The sequence below is a fragment of the Eublepharis macularius genome, chromosome 1, assembly GCF_028583425.1.
Source record: "Eublepharis macularius isolate TG4126 chromosome 1, MPM_Emac_v1.0, whole genome shotgun sequence".
Taxonomy (NCBI): domain Eukaryota; kingdom Metazoa; phylum Chordata; class Lepidosauria; order Squamata; family Eublepharidae; genus Eublepharis; species Eublepharis macularius.
Window position 1 is genome coordinate 253,352,025 of NC_072790.1, and position 20,211 is coordinate 253,372,235.

At 45.6% G+C, this 20,211-nt stretch overlaps 1 protein-coding gene across 2 annotated transcripts; it reads left to right on the forward strand.

Annotated features, from left to right (window-relative positions):
• The first annotated feature begins 6,827 nt into the window (after positions 1-6,827).
• On the forward strand, positions 6,828-19,855 carry ANP32E (acidic nuclear phosphoprotein 32 family member E). Of its 2 annotated transcripts, none has more exons than XM_054998875.1 (7): positions 6,828-7,283; positions 10,869-11,018; positions 12,150-12,272; positions 13,294-13,459; positions 14,336-14,511; positions 15,602-15,656; positions 16,916-19,855. In XM_054998875.1, the coding sequence occupies exons 1-7, from the start codon at positions 7,230-7,232 to the stop codon at positions 16,978-16,980; spliced, it is 789 nt and encodes a 262-aa protein (XP_054854850.1). In that variant the 5' UTR covers positions 6,828-7,229; the 3' UTR covers positions 16,981-19,855. The 2 variants fall into 2 exon arrangements, with proteins under 2 accessions (XP_054854850.1, XP_054854843.1); XM_054998868.1 differs by having other exon boundaries at positions 6,839-7,283; positions 16,913-19,855.
• The last annotated feature ends 356 nt before the right edge of the window (positions 19,856-20,211 follow it).

Here is a 20,211-nt window from a genome sequence, read left to right on the forward strand (position 1 = left end):
GGGAAGCTGCTGAATTGGAATTCATATGTAAATTTGACTCAGTCAGGCTGGGATTGAATAGAGACTATGAATGGTTATCTCATTATCAGAAGTAACTGAATTCCTTAACAGAAGCAAACTGATCTCCATATCAGAAGCTACTGTTTGCATCTACTCCACCCTCCCCTCTCCTCCTCTATATCTGACCAGTTTCTTTTGGCCCTCCATGCATCTGACGAAGAGAACTGTGATTCTCGAAAGCTTACGCTACAATAAAGTTGGTTAGTCCTAAAGGTGCTACTGCACTCTCTTTGATTTTGCTACTACAGACTAACACGGCTAACTCCTCTGCATCTATATCCAGGTAAAAAAATCCCTAAATCGCGCAAGTTCTGCTCCCTGTAAATGGCAAGTGTGTCAGTTTTCCAAGCTGGCCAGGCTGACACAGAGCTTAATTTCCTCAAATTGGTTGTGTTTCTGGGTGAGTGTCCCAAACCCAAGTTAGATAATCCACATCTAAGAATACATTAGAAAGGGAACACATATGGTAACAGAACAACTAGATGTGGTAATTTTGAAAAGTTTTTTGCTGATGAACTATCACGAATTCACTCCAATTTGGATACCAATTATTAAAAAGTCCACCAGGACAAACGCCTAATACACTCCTTGGTCTATTTATAGACCATTTTGACCCAATTTCAGGGAGGGGTGACAGGATCCTGAGATCTGTGAAGGTTGCTACTTGTGCCCTGGATCCTTGTCCATCCTGGTTGCTAAAATCACATAAGGATCATATCAACAAATACTGAGTGTATCTATTATAAATCAATCAGTAACCCAGGGGACCTTCCCTTGGCTTCTCAAAGAGGTCGTTATCTGACCACTATTAAAAGCAAACGCCCCTGCAGAAAATGGATGTAGCCAATTATCAGCTAGTTTTTAATCTACCCTCTCTAGTGATTCAGAGCTGTGGCAATCCAGATCCAGGAGACAGACCCTTGACAGACGTGTTCAGTATCCATGAGAACGTGGGGGAATCATAGAAGCAGAGTTGGAAGGGGTCTTACAGACCATCTAGTTCAGCCCCCTGCCCAATGCAGGAACAGCCTAAAGCATCCCCGACAAGGATTCGTCCGCCGCTCCTTGAAGACAGCCAGCGAGGGGGAACCCACCACAGCCCTTGGCAGCTGAGTCCATTGCTGGAATACTCTTAACATGAAAAGGTTTTTCATAACGTCCAGCCGGTACCTTCCCTCCATTGTTTCGAGTCCTATCCTGTTGCCTGCAGCGACAGCTCCCTTCCCTCCTCCAAGTGACAGCCTTTTAAATACTTCAAGAGAGCAACCATGTCTCTCCTCAACCTCCTCTTCTCAGTCCCAGGCCCCCCAGTCTTTCCTCACAGGGCTTGGTCTCCAGGCCCCTGACTGTCCTGGTTGCACCCATTCCAATTTGTTTATACACATCTGGCCACCTCGCTGTGTGTTTGTATGAAGAAACAGCCAGCTTTGAGTTGGGAACCAAGAAAAAGGCAGACAGACACTGCTGTGAGTGGGTCTGGGGTGTGTGTGTGCAGAACCTCTCTTTAACGTGTTTAAAGCGAACAGACCTTAACACCTCCCGTTATGCTGGCACTCGGAGGCACTCAGTGAAGCTGGTGGGCAATATGTTCAGGATGAGCAAAAGGAAATAGTTCTTCATTCAAGGGGCAATTAAATTGTGGAATTCATTGCCTCTGGATGTAACCATAGCCACTGGACAGGAGCACGGATGGCTTTAAAAGGGGGTCAGATTCATGAAGGATGGAGGCCCATCAGTGACAACAGATTCTCTTTACATGAGATGTCTGACGAGGGTTGGGAAAAACCTCAACCCAACTTGTGTTGAACGTGCGACCAAGGAGTCACCATCAGAAGTACTTTCTGCCCCCATACTGCTCTGCAGCCTGGCATGGCGGAGAGACTTCAGTTTTCCCTTCCTTCCACCCTGTGCCCTTTTTAGTGATTAAAAATGGCTGTTGGGCATCTGAGGGTCCCACTACTAGTGGCCACATGTCCAGGGAGCTGGACACTCAAGACCTCCCCTGACCATTATTCAGAATGAGGGCAGAAAAGTGTTTTCAGACGTGAGCCCTCAGCCACTTTTATGACACGAGTCAGGCTGGCTTTTTCCCCAATCAGACTCACGTAATGAGGCATATGTGAAACAGGGTACCCGACTAGATGGGCCATTTTTCTGACACAGCTGGGTTCGTCTCAGGTTCTTATGTTCTCTTTGGGGGTCTCCTGTTGTGTCCCCGCCTCTACCTCTCTCCTACCAGTTTGGTACAGTAGTTAAGAGTGATGGGACTCTAATCTGGATAACTGGGTTTGATTCTCCTCCACTTGAAGCCAGCTGGGTGACCTTAGGTCAGTCACAGCTCTCTCAGCCCCATCCACCTCACAGGGCGATTGTTGTTGTGGGGATAATAACTGCATACATTGTAAATTGCTCTGAGTGTACATTAAGTTGTCCTGAAGGGTGGCATATAAATCAAATGTTGTTGTTGTTGTTACTTGTCTCCCATGCTTTCCTCCCACCCCCAAAAGGAAGCAAGGTAGTGCTGCCCCTGGAATTTCCTTGTGGGTGTGGAAGTGTGCCACGTGTAACAATACATTATCCATGGCTTTAAATTCTTTTGATCATCTTTTTATGGTAAACTACCTGCTGCATTTTGTGTTTCAATATTATAGTTTTATGGTTTTAATTTCAGAGTCATTTCAGTTTATGTATTCCTGCTTTCTGTAAACCACCTTGAGTACTATGAAAAAAGAGGTCATTCTCCCAGTCAACAAAATACATCTATTAAAGAACGCTAATTTAGAAACTCTGAAAGTGTCACAATTTGCTGGGTCAGATAATCGCAATATTCATCTTGCTCTTCTGTTTTTGTTAGACTGTTATTACTCAGTGGTGCCTATTATACTGCAGAGCCACAAGAATATAAGAAGAGCCCGGCTGGATCAAAGGCCCACCCAGAGCTCTGTTCCCACGGTCGCCAACCAACCCCAAGCAGGGTGACCGTGGCAGCACCCGCCTGCCCGTGCTCCCCAGCAACTGATATCAAGAGGACTTTGCTACTGCAGGGCGCAAATGTCCATCATGGCTACTAGCCATTGATCTGCACCTCTCTTGTAGTTTGTTATGCATTCCCCTAAGAATGAGGCTTTTTGTGGTTCCAGAGAGCGCATGAAAAATGTTTCCCTTAAAGAGCATAGCATACGATGGATGCACACACACACACACACACAAAAACATCAGTTGAACATCAGACTACAACATCTGAGCCCAAGAAAATCAAATATGTAGTTTTGAACCGCCCTGTAACAATTGGCTTGTTTTAACCAGAAACCTTTTAAAACTTTTGCCTTTGGATATTTAGTTCAGCTCTTTCCTACTTTAGCTTGAACTTATAACTTAGAGGAAGGGCCTGGTCCTAATAAACACTCCTTCTATATCCACTCACACAAAGTTTCAGGCGTTTTCTACTTTACCCAGGCTTGTACCTTCATAATACTTTCCTTCTCTGTGTTTGTCACCTAGATATTGCTGCCTCCCCAAAAGGTTTTCGCTGCTGCCGAAGGCCTCCACCTTAGATCTCTTCCTGCTTAACTGGTACTACTAGAAGGCTTTGTTAGAGACAGTAATTTGACAGAATGGCCAGCACAGGAGGGTGGTTGTGAGGTAAAAAAGGATCTTTTTTTTCTTAAACAGAAGCAGAATTTATTTATAGGTTATGTGTGAGACAGTTCCAGAGTTGGATATTGGTTTCAGAATAGCTCTTAAGCATGGCAGTTTCAAATGCGATTGTATCTTCTTAAACGTATTTTCACAAACTTTCTGCACAGATCATCACTAAGAGAGTAAACTCTCTTCACACCCACCAAGATCTAGATTCACTCAGGCCTTTCCACACAGTTTGCCTGCGTGGCTCTCCGGCTGCCGTGCAGCTTCCCCGATTTATCCAAAACCTGTTCTATTGAGGAACACACAGACTCTCTCAGGGACACACCGTTCCCTTGAACTTGGCAGGATAAACGCTCTCTCTCAGAAACACACAGGCAGTGCAGGCCTCACACAGGTTGTCTGAAACTAGAATGACCTCTCTCTAAGATATACAAACGGTGACCGCAAAAAGCCTTCCCACAGCACTGCTAAAAAACTGGCGTTTACTCTGTCCTCTCAGGTACAGCTACCATCCAGTCACAGCACCCCTTAGTCACCCACCCAGCCTCCCACCTTTCCTGATAAGGCCTACACTTAAACTCACAGCCACAATTTAAAAAACCCTACACAAGGAAGCAGAAAATAATATCCAAATACATTACATGCAATACATTGCACCCTGTCCTCCACGTGTCCACTCCCCTTGCAAATTGACAGCCATCACATCCCGCAGCAGTGAAGTTAACTATGCATTGTGTGAAGTACTTCCTGCTCTTCATTCAGCTGATCAACATCTTTTGGTGGTACCTGGCCCCAAGGATGTTTGCCTAGCCTCAACTAGGGCCTATTTGGCCCTGGTACCAGCCTGGGGGAACTGTCTCTCCGTCGAGACCAAGGTCCTGCAGGACTTACTAGTTCCACTAGACCTGTAAGACGGCAATGTTCCACCAGGCCTATGGCAGTGGTTGAGGTCTGGCCAGGCCACCAGGCAAGGCTCTCTGCTGTGGCCTTGGTATGCTATTTATCTGATACATCTATAACCTGCCTGTTCTACCCTTCCTGATTATTGAGGTTTATATTTTTACTACCTTGCTGCTGTGTGATGGTTTATGGTTTTAAATTGTGTTTTGTACTTAGTACAAATTAATTGTAACTTAGTACAAATTTGTACTTAGTGCAAATTAAAGAGAGCCAGTTTGGCATGGGACTCTAATCTGGAGAGCTGGGTTTGATTCCCCACTCCTCCACTTGAAGCCAGCTGGGTGACCTTGGGTCAGTCACAGCTCTCTCAGAGCTCTCTCAGCCCCACCCACCTCACAGGGGGATTGTTGCGAGGATAATAGTAACACGCTTTATAAACTGCTCTGAGTGGGTGTTGTCCTGAAGGGCGGTATATAAATCAAGTGTTATTATTATTGTATTCATTTTATGTGGTATTTGTTATTGCATTTTAACAATGTTGTTACCCACCTTGAGCCTGCTCACGAGGAGGGTGGGTTAGAAATTCAATAAATTAAATTGTCTGGCCTGAATCTCCCACTTCTCAGCATCAGTGGATGACTTTATGGGTGCTAGAATTATGAGGAGAAAAGCTTCACCCTGTCCCCTCTCCATACCATACCTCTATCATGTCTCCTCTTATCTTGTCTCACCTCTTTTCTAACATATAGCCCTATGTGTTTTAAGGGCTTGTTGCACAGAAAATAGAGTTATACTTTTAACAAAATGATTCAGAAAGATTGGGGTAAAGGGTTAGGAACTGTAGACTGTGCCACTGTATATAGTTCATGTTACCTGTTGCTCTAAGTGGATTCCTACTATGTAATGTTTGCATTGAATATGTCATGTTAATACTTATGCTCTGCATCACCGTTTCTGATCTTTGGTTCCTTCCAGATTTCTACATAAAACGCTATTGCATTGTCTATTGCGTATCTCATCCTGTTCATTGTATTGTTATATTTTGTGTAATCCGCTGCGAGTCCCAACGAGAAAGGCAGACTACGGGTAATGTAAATAAAAAATAAAATCCGATCCTCAACGGGCAGTTGCTGTAGCCCTGACCATTTTGATTGCTCTTTTCTGCAGCGCTTCAAGCTCTACAATAACCTTTTTCAAGTGTAAGATCCGGGTGTAGCCGGAATACAGATTAGATCACCATATACTCTATACATATGTATTCTCGTGAACTGTGCATTTACTTTAATGTAGTTTGTTAACAGGTTGTATAATAACACAGATGTTCCTTTTATCTTTGACAACCAATTAAAAGTAGTGAACAGTAGCGAATAATAATTTTTTAATTGCTAGAATGGACGTCATAATCTGGTCATTTAACTGTCACCATCTAAAGATTTAGGAAGTTTATCTTGCATCCGCACCATGGCACCACTTGGTAGAATATTGAAAATCTGAGAAATTGGCTAAATCTAAAACCAATTGTATTTTTATATTGGTGTCAATGTGTGAAGGATCTTAGATGTCCCTGTAGATAGCACGTGCCAATTAATAGAAACGATGACCCCCAGGGGAGAGATTGGGGTTTTGACAAAGGAAAACTCGTGGAGAATTAGGGGAGAAATATATCTGTGTGCTTACTGAAAATTCAATGCATTCCCCAGCAGACTGATTATGATGGGATTTTAAATCAATCTAAGATTTACTAGAGAGGTACTAGGAGAATTGATCTTTGTTGCATGTTCTGTTAACTATTTTTATCGCGTTGCTCTTTAATTTTGCAACGCCGTGTAATTGAGCTGTTGGTCGTATGTCACTAATGACCTTACTGAATCGTTTTTAATTGCGAGATCGTCTCCGGAAGGGCGATAAGCAGCCCCTCTTCTAGGGGGGCGAAGCGGCTTCGGGGCTCGGCGCTGCGAAGGCTCTCCTTTCCGCCACGCGGAGAGCGGCCGGCTTCCCTCCGCAGGCGCGGCTGGCGGCTTCGCGGCTCCGGCCTCTGCTGGGCCAGGTCTGCCAGCCGGCAGGAGCGAGCGACAAACGGGGGCCTCGCGCTCGGGAAGCGGAGCGGCCGGCGCGGCCTCGGAGCCGGCGCGCCCCTTCCCCGGCCGAGGCTCCGCGCGGCGGCGGCTGCCATTTTCCCCGCGCCCTTCGGCCGGGGCCGCCATTTGGAGGGAGGGCGAGGGCCGAGCGAGGGAGGCGGCGGGGCCGAGGAGCGACGCCGCTGCGGGTGCCGCGGCCGCCCTTAGCGCGCCCGCTCCGGGCGCACACAAAAGGGGCCTCCGCCCGTGCCTGGGCCGCGGCCTCCGCCTCGCCTGGGGCGCCAGAGGGCGGCTAGGCGGCCGGCCAGGCGGGCGGGCGGAGGCAGGAGGCGGGGCGTCTGCCCGGGGGCCCCGTGCGCCGAGTCATGGAGGCTCAGTGTGCGAGCGGCCATTGAGGGGAGCGGAGCGGCGCGTTTCGCCAGAGCCGGGCCAGGCAGGCAGGCAGGCGGAGGAGCGCAGCGCCCCGGCGTCGCCAGCCCCTCCTCGGCCCTCCTCCAGCCGCCCCGGCCGGGCCGCCCTTCCTCCCCGCCTCGCAGGGCGGCGGCGATGGAGATGAAGAAGCGCATCAACCTGGAGCTGCGGAACCGCGCGCCCGAGAAGGTGAGCCGGCCTCGGCGGGCGCCGTCCCTGCCGCCTCCCTCGCCCCGGCCGGCCCCTGGCCCTGCCCGGCGGAGGGGCGCGGGCCGCCGCCGCCGCAGTCGCGCCCGGCACGGCCGCCGCCTCGCCACCTGCCTCCCGCCCGCCGCCGCCGCCGCCATCGGCCCGCGCTCGCCGCCGCCCGCCCGCCCGCCCGCCCGCCCGCCGCCTCTGCCCGGCCGGGGGTTTGTGGCGCTCGCGAAATTCGCCCGCCGAGACTGGAGAGCCGCCGGCCTTAACTCTTCCGCTGCCGGCCCGCAAGTGGGTCACGCCGCGGCGCCTCGCCGAACTCTCCCCGCCCCGCAACGCAGCGGAATTGCGGGCAGCCCCGATGCGCGCCGAGCGGCGCCGGCCTGCGCGCCAAACTTTCCCCGCCTCCCCCGTGGCCCCTTCGGGCGGGCCGGCCGCCTGGATGGCGCTGCGGGCCCATCTGGGTCACGCGCCCCCCCCGGCCCGGGCAGCTCTCCTCTCTCTCCGCTCCCGGGGGGGGGGCTTTTGTTCGCCTACTCGCGAGGAAGCCTTGCCCGCCCCCCCCCCGGGGTCCGGCTCTTCGCGCGCGCGCGCGGCCCTGGCGAGGGGCGCCGTGAACTCCCGCGGCCGGCCCGGGGCTGCCACGGAACCTGCGCCTTATTTTTAACTCGCTGCCTCCGCGGCTGGTAAACAAGCCGGAGCGCGTGCCGAATCCATCTTGGACTGCCCCCCCCCGGCCCGCCTGCGCAGATCAGATTCTCCACCGCTTTGCAAAAGGGGCGCAAAGATTAGCAACCCCGCCCCCCCCCCCAGAACCCCTGCCCGGGCTGCTGAAAGGCGACGTCGTAGCCTGCCCGAGACGCGGCCTCCTTTTGGCCGAGCCGGCCTCTTCCCGCGCCCTGCCCTGCCCTGCCCTGCCCCTCCCGGGCGTCTTCAGCGGTGCCCGAGGAGCACGTGGGCCCCCCTTCGCCTCTGCTCTCTCGCTAATGGCCAAAGAAGATAAGGCGATTGCGGGCTTGAGTCCCCGCGGCTGGGCGGGGGAGCTCCGGTCTGGCGCCTCCACCCGCCGAGCCGAGGCTCCTGGCACGAGTTCAGGTCGAGGAGCAGCTGCCTGCTGGGACCAACGGCCCGCCACGGAGAGCCGGGCAGGTAGCTCCCTCCCTGCCTGCCTGCGCTGGCTCGGCAGCCAGAGAGGGGCAGGAAGCGCGGGCGGCAGAAGATGGTGGGGCCCAACGACAGCACCGGAGCGGCGACCAGCAAGCGTGCCTTTTGCCTTGCGCTGCGCGGATGAGCAATCGAGTTCTAGCCGTGCCTTGCAGTTCCCGAGAACATGCGCTCTTATGCCCAAGAACTCTTTGTTGCATCTGGATGGAGAGTAAAGAGTCCAGTAGCACCTTTAAGACTAACCAACTTAGTCTGACGAAGAGAGCCGTGGTTCTCAGAAGCTTATGCAACAATAAAGTTGGTTAGTCTTAAAGGTGCTACAGGACTCTTTACTGTTTCGCTACTGCAGACTAACACGGCTAACTCCTCTGGACCTGGATGGATATGGGTATTTCTTTTTAGTTGCAAGGAGTAGGTGACCCCTTTATGTTGCCAAAGTTTATTTACTTAAAATAAACTGTTGGTTCAAGCATTTTTATAAAAAGATTGAGGCTGCTGTGTACATTCGTATTCTGAGAGCTAGGAGTCCAGCTGCGTTTTGGTTTGGGGGGGTGGATTTCAAGTGGGGGGGTGCCTTAGTGAAACTTTGGTGGTGGTGGTGGTGGTTCCCTTGCCTGCCGCGCTACCTGGACAGGGAGGAGAGAGGTAACTAGGCCTTCTGCTTCCCCACTGCTGGAGCCCCCAGCAGACGGCCTGCACTGGGGTCAGTGAGAGCACGGCTGTCCACTGCGATTGCTCCTTTGTGGGGATTTGCATCTGGCCCTCCTTTGGTTGTCCCGTACCTGAAAGTTTCACCTGAAGGGTTCGCAGCCTGTGTGGCAACAGCAGTGCAAAAAAACCCCAGTCAAACGGACAGCCATACACAGCCAGGTGCAGTTGTGAAAGTTAGCAGAGGAGTAACTCAGTTTTTACTCACCAAAGTTTTGGGTTTCGGTTTATGAAAAGTTTGTTTTAAACTCTAGGCTTTCTTCCCCAGTACTTAGCAAAAAAAATAAATGTGACATTCACTACTAAACAGTTTAGTATGTCTTGGAGGAATGATTCATAACAAGACACTGTGGTAATACAAGGGACAACATTCAGAACCCTCCTTAGAGTGTGACCTTCAAGCAAGTCCCATTGAAATTGATGGGAAGTACTCCTGTGTAGAGATTATGGCTGGACTGCGAACACGGTACAATCTGGTTTCGTGGGAATTCTGCACTACACCAAATGAATACAAGTGTAGTTATTTGAAGACGAGCTGTGGCTTAGCAGCAGAACACCTGTCCAGTCTAGATTTGAACCTGGGTCTCCCACATCCTAGTAACCGCACGGACTATGTTTCCAGGTGGACCTTGTGACCCTGAGAATGAACTTCCCTTGGGTTGGAAAAGACAACTAGGGGGAGGGGGTGCCAGAAAGATCTGCAGTCCTTAAGTCTGAGGGTCACTAGATCCAAGCCAGTGATTTCCCCCAAAGTCTCTTACTGAATGTCATAGCTGAGTCGGGATTTGAACTCAGGTCCCCCCGCCCCCCCAATAGCTAGTTGGTGTGATGACGCGTCAGGAGTGCAATTTATGCAAAGTACTAATTGGGGGGATTTCTGAAATATTCAAGTTTTTTGAACAAGTCAGCCATTTGAGTTTTGCTTCACACTTTCTCCCGTAAGATTGATAGAAACCTGGAGCTTCTTCAAGTGCTCAGAATATCCAGTCACATAGCACAGGTCTTGTGCTGGGAATGTAAACGTTTGCCACTTCATAGTACTCGGCTCACAGAGGAACTAGGTTTGACCTAGTCTGGCGGTTCTTGCCTCCTGTAGAAATGCTTCAGGCTTGTCTGTGTTTTTGAGTCATCTTGCATCACAACGGGTCAAACATCGCTTGCAAAATGCATTTGAAATTTGATAATCATCATTCAAACTAAAGATAATTTAAGACGCATGCTTCTAGCCATCTTTATGGTAGTATGTTGTAAATTGTATTAACAAACAAAAGGAAGAATATCCCCGTAATTGTATTTGTACTCTTGAGGCTTCTATGATTTTAGAACAGCTTTATTTTCAAAATATAGAATTAGGTTTTTGCTAGGAAGGCAATTTTGGAGCAAGGATACTGGTTTAGAGTTTGCTGGGCTCATAAAAACTGCATGCGAGTTAGGTTTGAAAACAATTAAAATATGCTAATTAGTTACAGGCTTGAGTGCCATATGATACATTCCCAAGGTACTGAGCAAATGTTCATTCACCCCCCCTCTTAATTTCTGGCCATGGAAAGCGTGCAGATCCGTTTGACAGGCAACTGTGGCTGTATTTCACCATCACCGAAGACCCAGCTAATACTTTGCATGAGGTTTCCTTTCTGGGATCTACCCACAAAATGAAAAGCTGTCTATTACTCCATGCAAAGACTACTGCATTGTGTCTTTTTCTAGGTGGCTGAGCTGGTCCTTGACAATTGTCAGTCTAGCAATGGTGAAATCGAAGGTCTGAATGACACCTTTAAAGAATTAGAGTTTCTCAGCATGGCCAATGTCGAGCTGACGTCCCTGGCCAAGCTCCCCACCTTGGCTAAGCTCCGAAAGGTGAGTCGTGTGGGGCTACCGAAGACGGGTTAGGTCTTGCCACCCACTTCCACCGACCTGTATGTGAGTGCAGCCCATTCTCTGGGCGTCGATTAGCGATGCTGCCCTACAAGCCTTAACCCTTGCGACAGCAGCCAAAATCACATGCCTTCATGACTGGGCTTTTCTTTCTAGATGTTATCCTTGAAACATATTTACACATAACTTTAAGCAGGTTATAGTTTACACCGGGGCTTTTTTTCTGGGGAAAGAGGTGGTGGAACTCATTGGTGGAACTCAGGACCGCACAATGACGCCACTTCGGGTCAGCTGGAACAAGCGGGGGGGAGTTTTTTAAAGTTTAAATCGCCCTCGGTGAAAATGGTCACATGGGCGGTGGCCCCGCCCCCTGATCTCCAGGCAGAGGGGAGTTTAGATTGCGGGGCGGAGGGCAATCTCATCTCCCCTCTGTCTGCAGATCAGGGGGCGGGGCCACCGGCCATGTGACCATTTTCAAGAGGTGCCAGAACTCCGTTCCGCCGTGTTCCAGCTGAAAAAAAAGCCCTGGTTTTCATTTTAACTGTTAAATGTAAACCCTTTTGATCATTGTCACAGTTGTATACTGGAAGGTAAAGCTTAAAAAGAGACTGCTTGCGTGACACCAGGGCTAACCAGATCTTGTTACAATTAAGTTGTTGGAAAATATTTGTCTTTTTGTAGGCTGAGCATTAACTTGGGTCACTAGGCAAGTAATAACCATTTGAACTACTACCAACCATTGTTTGGCTGTAGAGAAATTATAGTGTGGTCACATTTGCTTAATAGTCAGAGTCCAGTAGCACCTTTAAGACTAACCAACTTTATTGTAGCATAGGCTTTTGAGAACCACAGCTCTCTTTGTCTGACGATGCATCTGACGAAGAGTGCTGTGGTTCTCGAAAGCTTGTGCTACAATAACGTTGGTTAGTCTTAAAGATGCTATTGGACTCTTTACTATTTTGCAACTACAGACTAACACAGCTAATTCCTTAAGGTTCAAGAGTCAAACAGGTGCTAGAAATCCAAACAGAATTGTAGCGTATTTACCAGTTTACCAAAACATGGGCTTGTGAAAGTGTCAAGGGTTGACTACACAACCTTTGTGTATTGTAGCTGGAACTGAGCGACAACCTCATTTCAGGAGGTCTGGAGGTCCTGGCAGAGAGATGTCCAAATCTCACCTATTTAAATCTGAGTGGCAACAAAATCAAAGATCTCAGCACGGTGGAAGCTCTTGTAAGTATAACAGGGAATAAAAAGTGGACTTAGAATTAACGTTGGTAGAATGGGGATGTGGATAATAAATTTGTAATAGAAGGTATATACTCTATAATGGACTGGTAAGTACACTGGTTGTAAGTGGATTGGTAAGTTTACCAAGTATTAGATATAACAGCGTTTGAGGTTTACACAGGAAGTTGGTATTGCTTAAAGTTGATTTGGTGTGTGGTATTATAGATGAGGTGGGGAAATCATGACCAGGGTAGCTGTAGCTGGTTTGTGTGTTAGTGTATGATTACCATGATTTGCATAAAATGGGTGATATCAAACTTAAAGTTTCCTAGCATTTTAGTCCAGCTTTGTCGTTGAGTTCCCTTCCACGAAAGGTAAGTGTGCAGTTGAAGAGCAAGATTTAAGTCCAGTAGAACCTTAGAGACCAACTAGATTTCTAGGGTGTGAGTTTTGGAGAGTCCAAGCTCCCTTCATCAGACAAAGTATCTTGTTGGTCTTTAAGAAGCTATGTGGCTCTAATCTTGCTTTTACACTGTAGTAGTATATTGGCTGCCCCTGGCTGGATAGCCCAGACAAGCCCGATCTTGTCAGATCTCAGAAGCTAAGCAGGGTTGGCCTTGGTTAGTAATTGGATGGGAGACTTCCAACGAAGACCAGGGTTGCAGAGGCAAGCAATGGCAAACCACCTCTGTTAGATTCTTGCCTTGAAAACCCCACTAGGGGTCGCCAAAAGTCAGCTATGACTTGATGGGCCTCTCCACCCCAGTATATTGTGAAAGGTGTTATCCATTTCTCAATCCCTGTCTTGAGTCTGAACATATTTGCTCCCTTGAAGTTTCTGATACTTGGTACTCAACAAAAAAGGTGGTAGAAAATCTATCTGCTTTCTTCTGTCTGTACTGTGCGAAGCATTCTTTGCTATCTAATGTCGATATAGAGCCAGCAACTTAATAAAGAAGCAGTTAAGAGTTTCACTAATTATTGCCTGTTAGCCTGGAAGATTTAAAAAAAATGTTCTTAACAGCAAAATCTGAAGAACTTGAAGAGTCTTGATTTGTTTAACTGTGAAGTCACAAACCTGGAAGATTATAGAGAAAGCGTCTTTGAGCTGCTTCAGCAAATCACATACTTAGACGGATTTGATCAGGATGATAACGAAGCCCCCGACTCGGAAGATGAAGATGATGAAGGTAATGATTGGTGGAAATGTTTCAGCTGACTGGGGCTGAAGTATTAAGCCATTTTTAAGTTCAGTATTAAAGCTTGAGATGGCCTTGAGACAGCAGCTGAATGGCATGGGTTAGAATTCCCTGTTTTTAGATTTGATAGAGGATGGAATTAATTTGCTTAAAGACAAAAATTGCAGATAACGGTAAAACTAGATTTCATGTTGCAAAAAAAAAAAAACACCTTACAAATGCTTCTTATGTATATACAGTTAAACAAACCGTCCAGATATTGTGCTTTGTTTCCAGTATTATTCCTTTTACCCCTGGAGAAAACGTACCATTTAAATGTCCTCAGAACAGTCTGTGTGGTTAGGAAATGTGTGTCTTATGAACTGCTGTTGTCAAGGAAGGGATACAGCTCAGTGGTAGAGCATCTGCTTGGCATGCAGAACGTCCCAAGTTCAACCCTCGGCATCTCCAGTTAAAAGAACCAGGTAGCAGGTGGTGTGAAAAACCTTTCTCTGGCTGAGACCCTGGAGAACAGCTGCCAGTCTGAGTAGACAAGACTGACTTGGATGAACCGTGGGTCTGATTTAGGATCTTTTGGCTGAGATCAAATGCGGTAGTAGAAGGTGGCTTCACCTGTTCTTAGAACTCCAGGGAGAAAACGGAGTTGGAATCCTTTCCCCTTGAATGCAGCCCTCTTGCAGGCAGGGAGGGTTTTTGAAAAAATATTCAGCCTTCCACATGTATTTAGCAGTAATAGAGGAAGGATCAGATACGTGTTTTTGTTTCTTCAAAAAAAACCCCCAAACTTGTAGAAGCTTATATTTCTAGAATAGGGGCGGGGAGAAATACATTTACAGCATACATTTAGTAGCATTCTCTTCCCTTCAGATGGAGACGAAGATGAGGATGAAGAAGATGAAGATAAAGCTGGTCCCCCAGGAGAATATGAAGAGAATGAGGAGGAAGAAGACGATGGTTCAGACTTGGGGGAGGGTGAAGGTGAAGAGGAGGAGGAGGAGGAGGAGGAAGTGGGCCTTTCATATTTGATGAAAGAAGAGATTCAGGTAAACAATGTTCTCTTACTCCAATCCTATAGGTTTAGCTTTGCTAACTTGCCGTATGGGGTTTAGATTTTTTTTAAAGTCTCAGTTTTAGAATTACGAATTTAATTCCACTGTCCCTTACTGTGGAACAGTTTGTACTGTATTCATTACTAGTCAAAAAGAACTGTACAAGCTACCCTTTCAGTCTTACAGCCTTTGTCGTGACATTTTCAGCTACTTTTCAAGATGTATTCATTTTAAGCCTTACGTAGCCGGACTCTGAAGAGGCAGCACAGAAATACTCTTTAAAAAAAATAAATATCTGGAGACAAGCCTTAAAAAATCTTATGCTATTGCAGGATCTTAGATGGTGATAGTAAACAGAAATCCGCTTCTCCTTTCCATATGGAAATAGAGACTGTGCTGTCTTCTCTCTCATATTTTTACAACCAAAAAATGTAGCCTCAGGTGAGGGATAACAATATATAGGACCGAGATCCCAATGAACCATGCTGCCGACAACAGTGCAAGAACTCTTCCTCGAAGCTTTTCCCAACCTGCATTGCTACCGGGGCAGCATCTGGGAGCAGGCCAGGATTAAGCCCGGATGTCTGCAATATTCATTTAAATATTTTTGCACTCCTTTACTCCCTACCAGGGGACTCAAATTTACTTACAAAATGAAGTGTACAACAAATACAACTTAATGACAGACCAACCGAGTAGGTTCTCGGTGCTCCTTTGAGTCAGGTGATAAACAACAGGGTCATCCTAGGTGGACGCTGGTTCTGCTGGCTTGGCTCACACAGGAACCACGCCTGTGAATCTCTGGCTAAAAGCCAAGGGCCAGATGTTGAGCCCAGGTCTGGTCCAGCTGACCTGGATATTCCCAATCCCCCCCCCCTTCCCAGCTATTTGGTTAACAAACCTACTTCAAACAGTTTCAGATTCTGGTTTGACATACACTCACAATAGCTTTAATTAAACCATGGTTCGCTGTAACGTCTGAACTGAGCCTCTGTTTTGTGAGGTCTGGTTAAGCGGCAGCTTTGAATAAGACTGAACTTCTAAAAATTTACCTCCTCCTCCTCCCCCCGCCCTTTCCCACAAGGATGAAGAGGATGATGATGATTATGTTGAGGAGAGAGAGACTGAAGAAGAGGAAGGTAAGTTTCATTGCCAATTCATTTGCATTTTTGATTCTTTACGTTCCAAACCTTAACCAAAACTACAGTAAATCCGCAGTGCAGGGTTCCATTAAAAATACTGTATTTGCTTAAACTTATCAGTGAATTCAATTTTGTCAAGTTTTATGAAGTCATTAGGTCTAGGACAGTAGGGTCTTTGTTGCAAGTCAAGAACGATTTTTATATAATGCTCTAAAATGTAACTTGCATTCTCTAATTTATCCACAAGAGTGCAGAACAGGAGAGATGGGTTCCTTCACTCAGTTCCTCAGAATCATGTTTAAGATGTTTGGGCATTCAGCTGGGAACTTTCTGATCTGTTGGAGACAATAGAAATGCGTAGCAAAAGTGGACGTATATTAACTTGAAGCAGTCGCACACAACGTGGCCCACTAAGCACAACACAGCCCACAGGCCATATGCGGCAGCCCTCCAGGGGTTCCATTAACCTGTTGCTTGCTTGCTTGCTTCCTTGGACTACAAAAAACAGGAAGATTGGTCAGGCCGTTCCACATCTGGTGGGTCTCATTTGTCTTGGTCCCATCGGGTGATTCTGGAATTGTACGCCTTTTGACTGTTCGGGAATCCATACTGAACAATTCTCAGAGTTCTCCTAGGCGTCCTTGGAGTGAAAAGAAACGCATTTGACCTGATTAAATGCCAGTGTAGGATGTGGCGTGTTATCGTATCTCATGCTAAATGTACTGGCCCATCGGATGATGAAAACTGTACAGTAGGTCACCCATCCACAGACACGGTCAGCGTGTCTCTGCCCTCGGGTGGCTTGCCAGGTGTGCAGAAAAATGACTTTCTAAATTAATGAGATGAAGAAAGACCCAGGGTGGGGGCTTCAAAAACAACTGGATATGAAGGGACTAAGTGTCAGTAAAAAGAAAAAGGGAGGAGAAATCTGCTTGCTGAGGTACTCTGGAGCTTAGAAAATTACGGGAGGGAAGTGTTTAGGGCTATGGTGGGGTTTCAGTGATTGCCTCCCACGTTTCCCTGCCAGCTCTGTGTCTGTATTAGATATTTAACACAAAAGAGGTCTTATTTTTAAAATCTCTCTGTCTGTGCAGATATTGTAGAATGTCCCATTTTATTTACCGGAAGCTAACTTGTTTTGCTTGGTGTATTCCTATGATATATTCAGAAATGACAAAAATAGGAATGTGTTTAATGTGTTGGAATCCCGGTGTTTACCAGTGGATTGAACAAATGTGAACTTTTTTTCACAGCAGAAAGTGTCCGAGGGGAGAAGAGGAAACGTGCCGCTGAAGACGAGGGAGATGAGGAGGAGGATTAAGTTGTAGAAAACAAAATAGGACCAGATACATTATGTTGCAGGATATGCAATAGTGGTATGCAGGCTTGTGTGTCTCCATGTATCATAGGTATCCCTACAGAAAATATTAATGTGTTAACTTTTTTATAGGAAGTGTGTTTTTACTATTTTGCCCTTTTTATCATTCCAACTAAGACACAATAGCCCATTATTGATCATGTGCATAGAACACTGTTTTTATCCCCTTAATCACTGACCCCACCTCCATCCCCATTTTTCCCAGGTTTTTCCTACTGAGTTTTGACATGGGCATGCTGTTAGTTCTAGCCACAGTTAACTCAGACAGATTCTACACTTTTTAATTCAGAGTTTTAGGATTGTACTCTTAAAAGACAAATATATTGCAATGTGATAACCAGCTTTTTTATAGAACGGCCTCTATCAGACATGAAATGGGAACTGTGTGAAAGCAAGAACTTCAATATTATTGAAGGGGTTCATTTTAAAGGGACGTCTGAAGAATGCATAGACAGGCTGAAGTCCCATCTTTCCTGCTTGTTCAGAATTTTGTGTCTTTTTTCGCGTAGGTAGTACACACACTTAATTCCCTGCACATCTTTAAGGAATGCATACAATCATTTTTATGATGGAGTCTTGCTTTGTTCTCAAATGCTTGTGCTTAAAAAAAAAAAAGATAACCTGGAAATAACTACTTCCAATTTATTTGCCATATGTTTTGTTATATCCATTATATTTCTCCTGGGCAGCCAGGACCTGTATTTCTGGTACAAACATCAGAACTTTACTTCTAGAGGTAATAATTAGAATCCTCAAATTCTCAGGCTTTCATTATTTGTTTTAATTTGGAAACTTTTCTTTCTGTTTCCCCTCCAGCAGTGCTTGGCAACAGGCTTCACCAGTATCCTAAGCTTGTAGCAGAGCACTGGGAAGAGAAGCCAAGCTGCTTGTCTCCGGATAAGGGGGATGGCAGGAAACGTTGGGCTTCTGGCCATTTCCCTGCACTCCTGAAGCCAGCTGGGAAGAGCTGGTTGTGCAGGGCCGTTTCTTACCTTAACAAAGGGTTATGGAGAATGGTGGACTAGCTGACCATTGTCCATGGGTCTAGTTGGGGCCACAGGCCATACAAAGTTTCCCTGAGAGTATGTGTCTTACTGAAGAAAAGTTTTTGAAGGACTCCCTTCAGCAAGAAATTTTGTTCAAATGTGGAAAACTTCAGCAATGTTTTCACCGTAGATGTCTAGGGATTCAAGACGAGTCCTTTCTCTGATAGCCATGAACTGGCCTTCGTGGGGCTCATAGACTGCTTTTTAGAAACAAATAGAAAACTTGGCATGCAGCGCTCCTTCAGTCCTCTGTCATGACAAACTAACCTGTATTGTTAAATAGATATTTTACCCAAATAATACACAGTTGTATTCCAGAGAGACTATTTTTTTATTATCTGTCCTGCCTAAAAGAATCTGTCACTAATTCGGGTATAGATAAAAGGGGTATTTTTACATAGATGGTGGAGTTGACCCGTGCTGCACTTGCCTGTGAATATAAATAATGCATTACATTACACACATTGGCACACTTTGTATGTGACATCAGACTCTTAATTTAGTTTCGATGGCACTGCATTCAAGAAGAGCAACAAAACCTAGTAATTTTTTTCTGAATTATCATCCATAGAGTGATATAGCACAGATAATTTTAAAGATGTTCAAACAGAATGAAGTGCATATGGCAGTTTAGCAGTTTTGAATAAATATCTTAACGTAAAAAGTTTGGTAAAGCTTTACCCCAATCTTGTTACTACACCTGTGTATGAATAATGAATTTAAAAATTTCAAAGTGCACAATGTGTTGTCATGGAGAATCTGTATTCAATGCAGTTGCTTTGTATTAACTCTGATTTCTCAAAGTCTTCCCCCATGCCTTCTGATTTAAATTTTTAATTTTTTATTAGTCTCAGCAAATAATACAACCTTCCCATTACAAGAAGAAAAGAATAAACAAAGTCACCGGCTTATAATGATAAATCATATACTTTAGAATGGTCCAGTCTTGTGCCTTTAGTATGCTCTGATGCACGTGACAGAATTGTGCAGCGATATTACCCACATTTGTGATGGTGGAAGTATGCAGATTTCCACACACAAAGGAATTTGTCTTCTGATCCAGTTCCTCTATTGAAATTGGCAGGGAAGGATTTGTGAGCAAAGTATATATCCAAATTCCAGCAGCAATACAAAATTGCTGAATGGATGGGTTTTTAAATGGCTCATTTCATAAATTCACTTCAGTTACTACTTTTAGTAAAGTTTAGATTCAGCCATTCGAAAGACTGAAAGGTGTCAAGATTTAGTGGAGTAAAATTAAACAAGCTTAACAGAATGGTTATACATGGCACATCCAGTAGTTTTACAACTAAGAATCATTGTGTATTAAAACTATTATAACCAACTAAATGTATTGCCAATGTTTTTAGTTGTCAGCTTAGCATACAATCAAAATAGAGCTTTTCTTCCCTTTTAAACAAAAATAAACCCAGAGCTTCTTGATAACTTTTGAATATCTTTTTTGCTTGTAGGGTCCTTTAATGGAAAACAAGGGTGGGTTTTATATTTGGTAGAGGTTTTTTCGTCCTGTTTGAATCCTCTTTATATGGCAATATGTATATAGTATGTTCAGTTCCTTTTCAAATTCTGAAAAAACAGACAAAATTTGGAAGTAATTGATTTTTGTGCAACTGTGTTTTGAAAAAGCCATGACAGTGTTAAATAAAACAAACTCCTACAGCACACTTCTGACGATTTTAGTTGTAACAAAATGTGAGTGTTTCCCCCGTGTGATGTAAATTTTAAATTAAAGATTTTCAGTCTGAAAAACTGAGGGTGACAATCTGTATTTACTATTTAAGCTTTCAAGAAAATATTTTATTTTTAAGGGGTTCTTCTAACCAGTATTTAAATTTTAAAAACAGATATGACATATTTGATACCAAATCAATAAATGAGGGTAGTTTTATTATACTAATGGCCAAAATTGTGGAAACTTTTTGGAAAAAGTGCATTTTTGAGATTTGTTGGCTCATAACACTACTTTTTTTGGGAGTAATACCATACAATTATATATCAATGGAAAGATAATTTAACCAAGAAAGTAATGCAACAAAGTTTGTTCAATTATCTGTATTCTATCAAATGTTATAGCCAAATAACCATGAAAAGGAAGCACAACTTGCTT

Excerpts from the sequence above, each read along its gene's own strand:
- ANP32E (XM_054998868.1), top strand. The coding sequence starts at position 7,230 with ATGGAGATGAAGAAGCGCATCAACCTGGAGCTGCGGAACCGCGCGCCC. Across the intron at positions 7,284-10,868 it reads GGAACCGCGCGCCCGAGAAG|GTGGCTGAGCTGGTCCTTGA; the intron begins GTGAGCCGGCCT and ends GTCTTTTTCTAG. Across the intron at positions 14,512-15,601 it reads TGATGAAAGAAGAGATTCAG|GATGAAGAGGATGATGATGA; the intron begins GTAAACAATGTT and ends CTTTCCCACAAG.